At 40.7% G+C, this 12,805-nt stretch overlaps 1 protein-coding gene and 1 pseudogene across 1 annotated transcript; one reads left to right on the top strand and one right to left on the bottom strand.

The window, feature by feature from the left end:
* Positions 1-1,625: 1,625 nt before the first annotated feature.
* LOC147849988 (ABC transporter F family member 4 pseudogene) lies at positions 1,626-3,915 on the top strand (annotated as a pseudogene).
* Positions 3,916-9,572: 5,657 nt separating this feature from the next.
* On the bottom strand, positions 9,573-12,050 carry LOC147849987 (ABC transporter F family member 4-like). Its single transcript, XM_087337079.1, has one exon. It carries the CDS (start codon positions 11,973-11,975, stop codon positions 9,762-9,764), a length of 2,214 nt encoding a protein of 737 aa, XP_087193205.1. The 5' UTR covers positions 11,976-12,050; the 3' UTR covers positions 9,573-9,761.
* Positions 12,051-12,805: the final 755 nt, after the last annotated feature.

Here is a 12,805-nt window from a genome sequence, read left to right as displayed (position 1 = left end):
AACTTCAACTTCACTCAATATTGCTAAGGTTTGGGGATTTCAGCATTCCCATCAACGATGGCTTTGCACTGCTGAGCTAAGAGACATCGATGAAGAAGATAATCCAGTCAAACATGTTTCGTGGGCTCTTAACATTGGGAGGTAGTGGAATATCCATTTGAACTCTTAAGTTCTCAACTACAGATCAAGAATGAGTTTTAACACAATGAGCTGCTCGGTTAACAAGTTCAAAGGAAGAGCAAACTGCATAAAAAACTGAAGGAATGATGAGTAAATACATGGTTCACTACATTATTTTGTGGTCCTTATCAAAGGTTGTTATTAAGTGGACTTGGAAAGACCTCGAGGGAGTGTCTACTTAACAAGATGCGGCTTCATGGAATGTTGTAAAGATACTAGAAAACAGACTCTTCAGTGGTCTTATGATTTCGGTGGCAACAATTCATCGACGCCAACCATTGGAATTCATCGACAAAGTTTCGATCAGATTGCAAGGATTTCTAATGGTGGTAGTTTGCTAATCAAAATGAGAGACGGAATGCTTAGAAATATATGTCGCATAGACTCCATTAATAAAGGTCATTGGTGGTAATTCCTTGATTAATATGGACGATAAAGGTGGCTGGATTGCTGAAGCTACATGACTGTTCAAGAAGTTTTTTACTTAAATATGTTGCAATATTGATTGTAATAGCGGACTGTTTTGTATATTGATTTCTTTAATACCAATGGAGGATATGTTTTTGGAAAAAAAAAAACAAAAAAAACACGCAAAACACACAGACAGACACACACACACACATTCTCTCTCTCTCTCTTTCCCTCTCCACACACACACACACACACACACACTCTCTCTCTATTGATAAACCCTTTCATGAAAAATAACACACACACACACACACACACTTTCTTTCTCTCTCTCTCTCTCTCGATAAACCCTTTCATGAAAAATAACACACACACACACACACACACACTTTCTTTCTCTCTCTCTCTCTCTCTCTCTCGATAAACCCTTTCATGGAAAATAACACTCGAGAGTCAAAACACACACACACACACACACACAATCTCTCTCTCACTCTCTCTCTCTATGATAAACACCTCATGCAAAATAACACTCAAACCACACACACACACACACACACACTCTCTCTCTCTATATATATATATTGATAAACCCCTCATGAAAAATAACACTCAAACCACACACACACACACACACACACACACACACACTCTCTCTCTATATTGATAAACACCTCATGAAAAATCACACTCAAAACACACACACACACACACACACACACACACACACACACACACACTCTCTCTCTCTCTCTCTATATATATATATTGATAAACCCCATCATGAAAAATAACACTCAAAACACACACACACACACACAAACTCTCTCTCTCTCTATATTGATAAACACCTCATGAAAAATAACGCTCAAAACACACACACACACACACACACACACACACACTCTCTCTCTCTCACTCACTCACTCACTCACACACACACACACTCTCTCTGTGCTTCTGCTTCTTCCTCTTGCCCTTCAAGGCCCTGCCTCGCCCTCCCTGTTGCTGATTGAGGGAGACCCCATCCAGAGATGGGTCCCAAGAAGAAGGTCCAGCAAGAGAGACTCGCAGATGATGGAAGAGGAGCGCCTTCCACTTCTTCCAAAGACAGCAAGAAAGACTCGCAACAACCCAAGAAGGAGAGGCTCTCGGTCTCGGCTTTCCTCGCTGGCCTCGATAGCAAGAGTAAAGACAGCCTCCCCGGTGCCAAACCTAAACCTAAACCTAAACCTAAGCAAGCCAAAGCTCAAGATGACTACATCTCCGGTCTCGATCTGCCCCCGTCCGATGACGATGAAGAAGATGAAAGACCTGAGATCAGCGAAGAAGAGATGGAGAAAAGAAGGCACCAGGCTGAATTTGGTCCCGGGATGGGCGCGGCGTCAGAGAAGGATGCCAAGAAAAAGGAGAAGAAGGATCAGATGGCTGCCCACGTGGCCGAGATAGCGAAGAAAGAAGCTCTCAAGGATGATAGGAGTGCTTTCTCTGTTGTGGTCGGGTCCCGGACCTCAATCCTCGACGGTGAAGATGGCGATGGCGATGCCAATCTCAAGGACATCTCGGTGGAGAATTTCTCGGTCTCGGCACGAGGTAAGGAGCTCTTTAAGAATGCTTCGGTTAAGATTGCTCATGGTCACAAGTATGGACTTGTGGGTCCTAATGGGAAGGGTAAATCTACCCTTCTCAAGCTTCTTGCATGGCGACAGCTCCCAGTACCAAAGAATATCGACATTCTATTGGTTGAGCAAGAGGTCGTGGGTGATGAGAGAACCGCTTTAGAAGCCGTCGTATCGGCCAATGAAGAGCTCATCAGGCTCCGAGAAGAGGCAATAAGGTTGCAGAACCTCACCCTTCTAGATGATGATGACGAAGAAGAGGAGATGAATGGTAAGGAGAAGGATCCCGAGATATACACAGCAGGTGAGAAGTTAACCGAGGTCTATGAAAAGCTTCAAATGATGGGTTCAGATGCAGCCGAAGCACATGCTTCCAAGATATTGGCTGGATTAGGGTTCACCAAGGCCATGCAAGGGCGGGCCACCAAATCCTTTAGTGGAGGGTGGAGAATGAGAATATCGTTGGCCCGTGCTCTCTTTGTTCAACCCACCTTGTTGCTGCTCGACGAACCCACCAACCACTTGGATCTACGAGCTGTGTTGTGGTTAGAGGAGTATCTGTTGAGGTGGAAGAAGACCCTCGTGGTGGTTTCTCATGATCGCGATTTTCTCAACTCCGTCTGCACGGACATCATCCACCTCCACGACGAGAAATTGCATCTCTATCGGGGAAATTTTGACGTTTTTGAAGTGGGTTATGAGCAAAAACGCAAGGAAGTGAACAAGAAGTTTGAGACATATGATAAGCAAATAAAGGCAGTGCAAAGGAGCGGAAGCAAAGCCCAACAAGACAAGGTGAAAGATCGAGCAAAGTATGCCGCGGGGAAAGAAGCTCGATCGAAGGGAAAAGGAAAATCTGGGGCAGAGGAGGATGAGACCCCTATTGTAGAAGTACCTAAGAAATGGAAAGATTACAGTGTACAATTTGACTTTCCTGAACCAACTGAGCTGACGCCACCTCTTCTCCAACTCATCGAGGTTCATTTTAGCTATCCTGGGAGGGAAGATTTTGCTCTCAAGGGTATCGATGTCGGCATTGATATGGGCACCCGAGTAGCCATAGTGGGCCCGAACGGAGCAGGGAAATCCACTCTACTTAACCTGCTTGCAGGTGACCTAGAGCCATTACAAGGGGAATGTCGAAGAAGCCAGAAGCTCCGGATCGGGAGATATTCTCAACATTTTGTGGATTTGCTTACTATGGATGAGACCCCAGTGCAATATTTGTTGAGGCAATATCCGGATCAAGAAGGGCCAAGCAAACAAGAAACAGTTCGAGCAAAGTTGGGGAAGTTTGGCTTACCGAGCCATAATCACCTTACACCTATCATAAAACTCTCTGGAGGGCAAAAGTCCAGGGTTGTGTTCACGGCCATTTCAATGGCAAAACCTCATATTTTGCTCTTAGATGAGCCTACCAATCACCTGGATATGCAAAGTATCGATGCTTTAGCGGATGCTTTGGGTAAGTTTACAGGTGGAGTAGTGCTCGTGAGTCATGATTCTCGCCTGATCTCTCAAGTTTGCGAAGATGAAGAGAAGAGCGAGATATGGATTGTTGATAATGGGACTGTAAGGAAATATCCAGGGTCTTTTGAGGAATATAAGACAGAGTTACAAAGGGAGATCAAAGCTGAAGTGGATGAGTAGACAAACTAAATGAAAAGAAAAATCAAAATAGCAGAGAAATCAATTATTTGTCTATTTTTCCTCTTCCAAAATTTTGTTTTTGCTTGGTAAGAGTTTTCTATTAAGGCCTCAGAGACTTAAAATGGGAGTGGATTGTTTTATTTTCTTCTTCCCAGATAGTTCGAATGGGATGCCTATTTTTTTATTGAGACAAAACAATCATAACTTTTTCGTTTTGATATGAATGTACATGACAGAGAGAGTTCTTTTTTCAGAGTCCATGGGTAGACAACAGGATTATTCAAATGTTTCTTTTGATTGTTGGTTGTCATATTTGAATAAAGCTTCAATCTTCTTGAAATGAAGATATTCTTTGTATATTAAGGGAAAAGTGAATGCTTTCTTCATTGAATGAAATAGAAAGTCACCTTCTTTTTAAAACTAGCTTAGAATTGCTCTCTTTTGTTTACTTGGCCATGTATATCATAACGATCTTCCCTAAATATATTGAACAAGTCGGATGTACTCCTTATGTAGAGACTTAAGCAATGACCTACTGAAACCATTTGTTTCTCTTCGTGCCAATTTCACTTCATTTGAATGCATGCCACATGGAAAACTATTCATTGCAAGTAGTGAATAGAATCTTCTCATAACTAACAAAATAAATAATATAATATAATGAAATAAAGTAAGAACGAATGATATTCCTCAGTGCTTGGTGTGTGAGTGACAGTATGGAGGAGCTTGATGGTGGAAAATCACGAGGCCAGATTGTGGGGAACTGTAAGGCACTAATTGTGGGAATATGGTTCTGTCAAAGAAAGTCGCTTCAGAAGTACAAGAGTAAGGTTCACACCAGAATGTGCTTGTTATTTTATTGTATTCTAATACCTTGAAATTCGTTTTATTGGATTTCATCACCTCTTTTATATATGATAGTTGCATGTTTGCAAGATGCGAAACTTTTTTCTAACTGCATGATCAGAATGCTAATATATTTGATATGTTTGTTGATTGAGGTGATATGGAAAAGAGTAATCATTTGTTTTAGACTTTGGCATGAAAAGGTTGCATTGTTCAATCCACGTCCGGATGATTTTCCACAAAGAGACCCAAAACGAGGATGTGCCAGATCGATGAATTTGCAAGGTACTTTATCTGCAACAGGAATGAGAGTGGGATCTGGCCACTTATAATGAAGCAGAATCATATAAGGGGTTAGTCTTCATTCTATTATTCAAGAATTCTATCGCTTCCAGAATATGAGCCACACTCATGTTAAAATAGAACATGGGGCAACGAGCTCATATTTATGCATAAAACCGGCCCTAATTTTTCAACCGTATATAATAATGTCTGGATGATTCTTCAACTGTAAATATATATATTAACATGTATGTATATGAACTCTTAATGGTTGTTGCTGGCAAAATGTGTGATAATACCGTGGTGCATCACATGGAATGATATACAGTGAAGCTATTCTGATCATATACAAGTTGGCAACCAGATAGTAGCTGTCTGTATGATTTGCATGTGAACATCGATAACCACATTTTTCTCATCACAGCGCCTTGTCTACCATTATGGATGGCCATCCTTTCCGTTTCATTGACATCTATTACCATAGAGAGTGATGAGGGATCGCCATTTTGGGATGCTTGTCCTATAGTTAAACAGAGAGAGATATTGATTGTTATGGATAGAAACTGATTCATATTCTTATATAAATTGGCTCAGATCTCCAAAGATACATGGTTGTGGACATCTTGGCATACGTGATTATATTCATCTTCTTCTTGTTTATGTGGAGTACAGTCGCCAAAATGCCCCAGTATCTGTTTTCAACCTTAGACTGCTGAAGCATGGTGAAACCATCCTCAGTAAGGAGGATCCATTCATTATATCTTTGAGCCATTCATATCCCTCCTGGCTGGCTAACTCAACCCTCAAGCACTCCAAACTTTGTAGCTTATGTCATCATCATAAGAGCATCATATTGTTGATTTATGCCATTGATAAATAGAAAAGGGTTATTGGATATGTCACGCTGCAGAATATAATACGAGAAAAAGAGAGTGATTTCTATCCGGAGAGGGTGTTGGACTTCTTTGCAGAGATGGAGAACTGAAATATGAAATAATAGTGACTGGCACAGTCAAACCATGGAATTGCATGTGGGTATCACTTGGGATGGAGGATTTCAATGTCCTAGTTCTTGAGAAGTCTTATTAGCAATATTTGTAGGATGTAAAAGAACTGTGGGAATGTGTAGTGTTCCCTAGGCGTTGTAGCTATATCATTCATTTCTATGCTATGCCATTTCATTTGTCAAATTACTATCCCCTTGTTTAAATATGATGCACTGTACATTTTATTATTATTGGCAGCATTTCATGAATGCAGCTTGCTCCTTGAAAGGAAAAACAATATATATTTGTGATTTCATTGCCATCGATCAATGACCTCTTAAAACAAGTCTTTCTGCAAGGAAGGTGCATGAGCTACTAACGAAGGTTCCAGCAATATCAATCCATGAACAATTAGAATACCTCCTGAATACTTGCAACTTGACTACTCAACATGGATTAGAACTACGGGATGGATCCCTGTCTTACTGTAAAACACTGCAGTATCTTGCATATCATGGACTTTGTGGATGGTTTGACACTCAATAAATAGACAATGAAATCTCTAAATCAGCCATTTTTTGGTTGTAAGTTTACAGAACCATTAGATGTTGAACGTCGTACTCACATATCTTAATGGTCTTTGGTTTATGTTTTCAGCATCCATATCTAGGCCATAGGATTCTAAGATGGTAAAGTAATATTACTAGAACTATTCTCTTTTTAAACAGAGTTCTCATGTATGTGATTCTGCATTGCAGAATATTTGTTTCGTTTTAGATCATTTGATTAGCTTTTTGTATGCCAGAAATTTCATACTTGGTACACAATCATAAGGCTTATAATATCCATGATTTCATCCAAAAGCTGAGGATACAAATGTGGTTTTTTTATGATCAAGCCTGTATCACAATCTTCTCTTATGTAAACTCTAATCAGGTGGAATTCAGGTTACAATGCAGCCACAGGAAAACAAAGCTGTCTTTCTGGGCATGGTTTCAATTAGTTCAAAATGGAATTGTTGAATTTGTTGAAGCCCAAAATTTGGAAAGAGGGTTTCAGAGTATAGTGCCATTGTGAACAAAATTAAAGACAATCTGGTTGGTTTTTTTGAAGTCATATTTTGCAGCTTTTTGTTATGTGTTGGAACTGTCTCAGTAAGAGCAGTCTTTTGTTTTAAGAGGCCCCAGTTTGAAATGTTTTTGTCAAGGTCGATGCAATGACAAAAGAGTCGAGTGTTGAACTCAGCTTTTGGTTATTCTAAAAGAAGCCTTCTTCTCTATTTAATTCAAGTTTGCACAGATCGCCTGTAGGTTTCTAAAGGATATTAATTCTTCATTACATTCATGTCGTCCATCACGTTGGTGCTTTTTATGTCATGTCTTGCCCTCGTTTCTTCTAAAGAATTAAAGCGTTTACAATCTTTGCACAAAACAGTGAACACCAAATGTCTGATTAAAAATCACCTTGGGGATCTTCATGTGTAGTATTCATTCTATTATAAATCTTCTGGCTCTACTGGTACTAAAGCGCTACGCAACGAGTTTGAACAAGCCTTCTTTACTTCTTTTTAGAAAACAAATCCGTTACAGTGAGCTTTTGTCATGATAGTTTACTCCAACCTGTTTCAATCTGCCAAGTGAAATCATTGCAACTTAGTCTTCCGCCACTCGGTGGTAGAATAAAAAAGGCCATGTTTTACACTGTAGAACTGAATACATCATTGCAAGTTCCACAATGCTGTTTGGCTTTTGCTTCTTGACAGTTAGAGCTTGCTGACATTAATATGAATCTTTCAAAACCTGGGGTGATGCAAGGATCGTATACTAGCTCCTTTTAATTTAATTGAGTCCTTTTGGAACCTGATTGATTGTTTTGGCATTTTGTTAATCAATCAATCTCTATCCAAATTTAATGGTTGTGAAATCTCTCCACAGAAAATCCCTCCTGATTATCAGTTAAAAGAAAGAGAGTTGTTAGGGAGTCTTTGATGTGTATTGTATGAGATAAACTACTTCGTATTTGGTTATGCTATATAGAAATTGTTTGGTATTTCAAGTTCAGGGAAGATGTGTTTCTTTATCCCAAAAGAAGTTAAGTAAACTTGTAGTATTGCAATAGTAGAGATGATTTATTATCACCAGATACAGAAGAAGTAAAGTGTTTGTTATTGGAAATGTAAGCAGATGGTGAGATGGTCAATGTTTGTAAATTCTGAAATTGGTCATTATTGGGATAGAAGCCAGTTCCAATGCTTCACAATATCCTATAGAAGCTGTTGGGCAATTAAATAATAAACTGAGACTGGCTGTCAAAGGTCAATATGATAAAAATCTCTTTGATCCTGTTAAGATATGTCATAATGGGAAATAAAATCGATATTCTCTCTAAGAACCTAACTGATTTAGAATGAGAATGAGAGGAAAATCCTTGATGTACACATTATGTAGCCTGAAATGAAGCTGACATTGCAGTGTTTTAAAAGGTCGACCTACAGCTTTACCTGTTCAGGTTTATGGAAAAGAGAATCAGGAGATGCCATATTCAATAGTGTGTTCGAGAATGGTGACCTAAATGTTAAGCTATTTCCAAAAGCAGATGAAGTTCGAATCTTCCTCAACTTGGAAGATTAACATGAGGGCCTTTGCTTGCTCATAACCATGCCTTTTTGGTGTCTAGTGGTTGCATTTGAATCTCAGACATTCCATGGTTCCCACCTTTTAAATATACAATATGTCCTCATAATGAAAGGCATGAGTAGCAAGGCTATATAGAATTTGGATGCTGTGAATATTGCTGGAGAAGTAATGAGAATATGTAATTTTATTCGGTTGAAGTGTGAGATCACATCTATGCAAAAGAAATGGGGAGTTTTGTGGTTGAAATTTTGAATTGATATGGAAGAACTCTCCAATGTTTTGATTTAAAATCCACATTCACACAATGAGAGCAGTGAAAAAGATTGTTGGGAAACACCATTTATAGACATACAGATAGAAGATATAAACAGATCCATGGGCGACAAACACATTATTAAAATCCACAGGAGAGAAATAAACCACATACACTCACAAGTAGAATAAAGTTCAATTCACAACTTGCAACAAATTGTTTTAATTCTAAAACGACATGCTTGGATCATCTAGAGGGAGAATGGAATCAAACCCAGAAATTTGACATGCATTCCAATGAAATGAAATCACTGCAATGGGTGACAAACAGTTTTAGGAGATGATTGCTTTAGTCTCTATATAATGTGCATATCCAACTTGTTACCTAAACTTCATTACATGACAATCCAAGGTAGGGATTTTTTTTATCATTAAAACAATTAAGGTTTGGATTCTTTACAGTAAAACAGAGAGCACATGTTGATTCTTTTAGCAAACTAGGTGAGTTTGAATTTTATTCAATGCAGAAAGAGTTCATTTTATACTTCATATATGAAGCTTTTATTCAATTACTACAAGTAACAATTACAAGAAATGATAAAGCGGCCAAAAGAATGACCATATTGTATAACCGAAGACCTTGAGAGCTAACTGCTTTCTCTGCGCATGTATATTCAGCGCACAAATAAGAACTAACACAATGTCATACATTAAAAAAACAGAAGATCACATTAGAACAATCTGGGAAGAAGAAAATAAAATCGATCCATGCCGATTTAAAGTCTTTGGGACCTTAACAACAAACTCTTCAGGTACGAATACATTTTGTATAATAAAAAACTAACAAAATCAATGATTGATTTCTTTTCTCATTTGATTTTTCTTTTCATTTAGTTTGTCTACTCATCCACTTCAGCTTTGATCTCCCTTTGTAACTCTGTCTTATATTCCTCAAAAGACCCTGGATATTTCCTTACAGTCCCATTATCAACAATCCATATCTCGCTCTTCTCTTCATCTTCGCAAACTTGAGAGATCAGGCGAGAATCATGACTCACGAGCACTACTCCACCTGTAAACTTACCCAAAGCATCCGCTAAAGCATCGATACTTTGCATATCCAGGTGATTGGTAGGCTCATCTAAGAGCAAAATATGAGGTTTTGCCATTGAAATGGCCGTGAACACAACCCTGGACTTTTGCCCTCCAGAGAGTTTTATGATAGGTGTAAGGTGATTATGGCTCGGTAAGCCAAACTTCCCCAACTTTGCTCGAACTGTTTCTTGTTTGCTTGGCCCTTCTTGATCCGGATATTGCCTCAACAAATATTGCACTGGGGTCTCATCCATAGTAAGCAAATCCACAAAATGTTGAGAATATCTCCCGATCCGGAGCTTCTGGCTTCTTCGACATTCCCCTTGTAATGGCTCTAGGTCACCTGCAAGCAGGTTAAGTAGAGTGGATTTCCCTGCTCCGTTCGGGCCCACTATGGCTACTCGGGTGCCCATATCAATGCCGACATCGATACCCTTGAGAGCAAAATCTTCCCTCCCAGGATAGCTAAAATGAACCTCGATGAGTTGGAGAAGAGGTGGCGTCAGCTCAGTTGGTTCAGGAAAGTCAAATTGTACACTGTAATCTTTCCATTTCTTAGGTACTTCTACAATAGGGGTCTCATCCTCCTCTGCCCCAGATTTTCCTTTTCCCTTCGATCGAGCTTCTTTCCCCGCGGCATACTTTGCTCGATCTTTCACCTTGTCTTGTTGGGCTTTGCTTCCGCTCCTTTGCGCTGCCTTTATTTGCTTATCATATGTCTCAAACTTCTTGTTCACTTCCTTGCGTTTTTGCTCATAACCCACTTCAAAAGCGTCAAAATTTCCCCGATAGAGATGCAATTTCTCGTCGTGGAGGTGGATGATGTCCGTGCAGACGGAGTTGAGAAAATCGCGATCATGAGAAACCACCACGAGGGTCTTCTTCCACCTCAACAGATACTCCTCTAACCACAACACAGCTCGTAGATCCAAGTGGTTGGTGGGTTCGTCGAGCAGCAACAAGGTGGGTTGAACAAAGAGAGCACGGGCCAACGATATTCTCATTCTCCACCCTCCACTAAAGGATTTGGTGGCCCGCCCTTGCATGGCCTTGGTGAACCCTAATCCAGCCAATATCTTGGAAGCATGTGCTTCGGCTGCATCTGAACCCATCATTTGAAGCTTTTCATAGACCTCGGTTAACTTCTCACCTGCTGTATATATCTCGGGATCCTTCTCCTTACCATTCATCTCCTCTTCTTCGTCATCATCATCTAGAAGGGTGAGGTTCTGCAACCTTATTGCCTCTTCTCGGAGCCTGATGAGCTCTTCATTGGCCGATACGACGGCTTCTAAAGCGGTTCTCTCATCACCCACGACCTCTTGCTCAACCAATAGAATGTCGATATTCTTTGGTACTGGGAGCTGTCGCCATGCAAGAAGCTTGAGAAGGGTAGATTTACCCTTCCCATTAGGACCCACAAGTCCATACTTGTGACCATGAGCAATCTTAACCGAAGCATTCTTAAAGAGCTCCTTACCTCGTGCCGAGACCGAGAAATTCTCCACCGAGATGTCCTTGAGATTGGCATCGCCATCGCCATCTTCACCGTCGAGGATTGAGGTCCGGGACCCGACCACAACAGAGAAAGCACTCCTATCATCCTTGAGAGCTTCTTTCTTCGCTATCTCGGCCACGTGGGCAGCCATCTGATCCTTCTTCTCCTTTTTCTTGGCATCCTTCTCTGACGCCGCGCCCATCCCGGGACCAAATTCAGCCTGGTGCCTTCTTTTCTCCATCTCTTCTTCGCTGATCTCAGGTCTTTCATCTTCTTCATCGTCATCGGAAGGGGGCAGATCGAGACCGGAGATGTAGTCATCTTGAGCTTTGGCTTGCTTAGGTTTAGGTTTAGGTTTGGCACCGGGGAGGCTGTCTTTACTCTTGCTATCGAGGCCAGCGAGGAAAGCCGAGACAGACAGCTTCTCCTTCTTGGGTTGTTGGGATTCTTTCTTGCTGTCTTTGGAGGAGCCTTTGGGGGGCTGTGCTGCTGCTGCTGAAGCTTCTTTGTTCTTCCCCATGACTGTTTTTGTGAACGAAGAACAAAAAACAGAGGCCTATATGTATGTATGTATGTATATCTGTTTCCTTCTTCTTCTTCTCCAAAAGGGCCTATATATACATACATATTTGTGTTGGTCTTTTCCCCTGAAGGCAACGGTTCGGTTTCGCCTTGTCCAAACCAAACATGTTAAGCCTATATTGGTTTGAGAGTTTCCGAACCTAAATTGAACCGGTTCCTAAGCTGGTTTAGCCAAGCCAATTAAGCCTTAACGGGCTTGGTTGCCGGGTTTGGCCCAAATCGATTTGGTTCGATTTTAGCCATCCCAAACCCAGCTCAAACCGGTTAAGGAAGCTCAAGCCTAATCGAACCGCCAAACCGTTTAAAAACGGTCGGTTAAGGAAGCTCAAGATTAATCGAACCACCAAACCATTTAAAAATGGTTTCACTGTTCAATTTAGGCTTGAGCCGAGCTGTTGTCGATTCCTAGTTTTACTCGAATCGAGCATTCGAGTACCTAGAACAAACATCTTTTAGGGTTGGTACCCTTGCACACCGTAGTGGTATGTGGCAAAGAGAAGTGGAACAAGCTGGCCTAGTGCACACATTGTGAGCTTTTGAAAGAGTTTGTGCAGCTAACGAAATCCTCCCAACATGCCGAATGAAAGCATGTTGAGGAACAACAGGTTAATAAAGACACAACTGGACGAAGCTAACCAAGAGCTCACCAAATTGAACGAATGACCTCATCCGGGTTGGAGCCAAAACTAAAGCTCTTGTTATGGTCCTAGGAGTTCGTGTCAATAGCTCAGTACGAGTATTGAAGTACTTATCAATACTTCTGTCAGT

Source organism: Azolla caroliniana, unplaced genomic scaffold (assembly GCF_043228905.1).
Source record: "Azolla caroliniana isolate FFs.n. ecotype wild unplaced genomic scaffold, voAzoCaro1.0.p SCAF_22, whole genome shotgun sequence".
NCBI lineage: Eukaryota > Viridiplantae > Streptophyta > Polypodiopsida > Salviniales > Salviniaceae > Azolla > Azolla caroliniana.
Note: the sequence above shows the minus strand (reverse complement) of the source record. Positions and strands in the feature narration are given on the sequence as shown.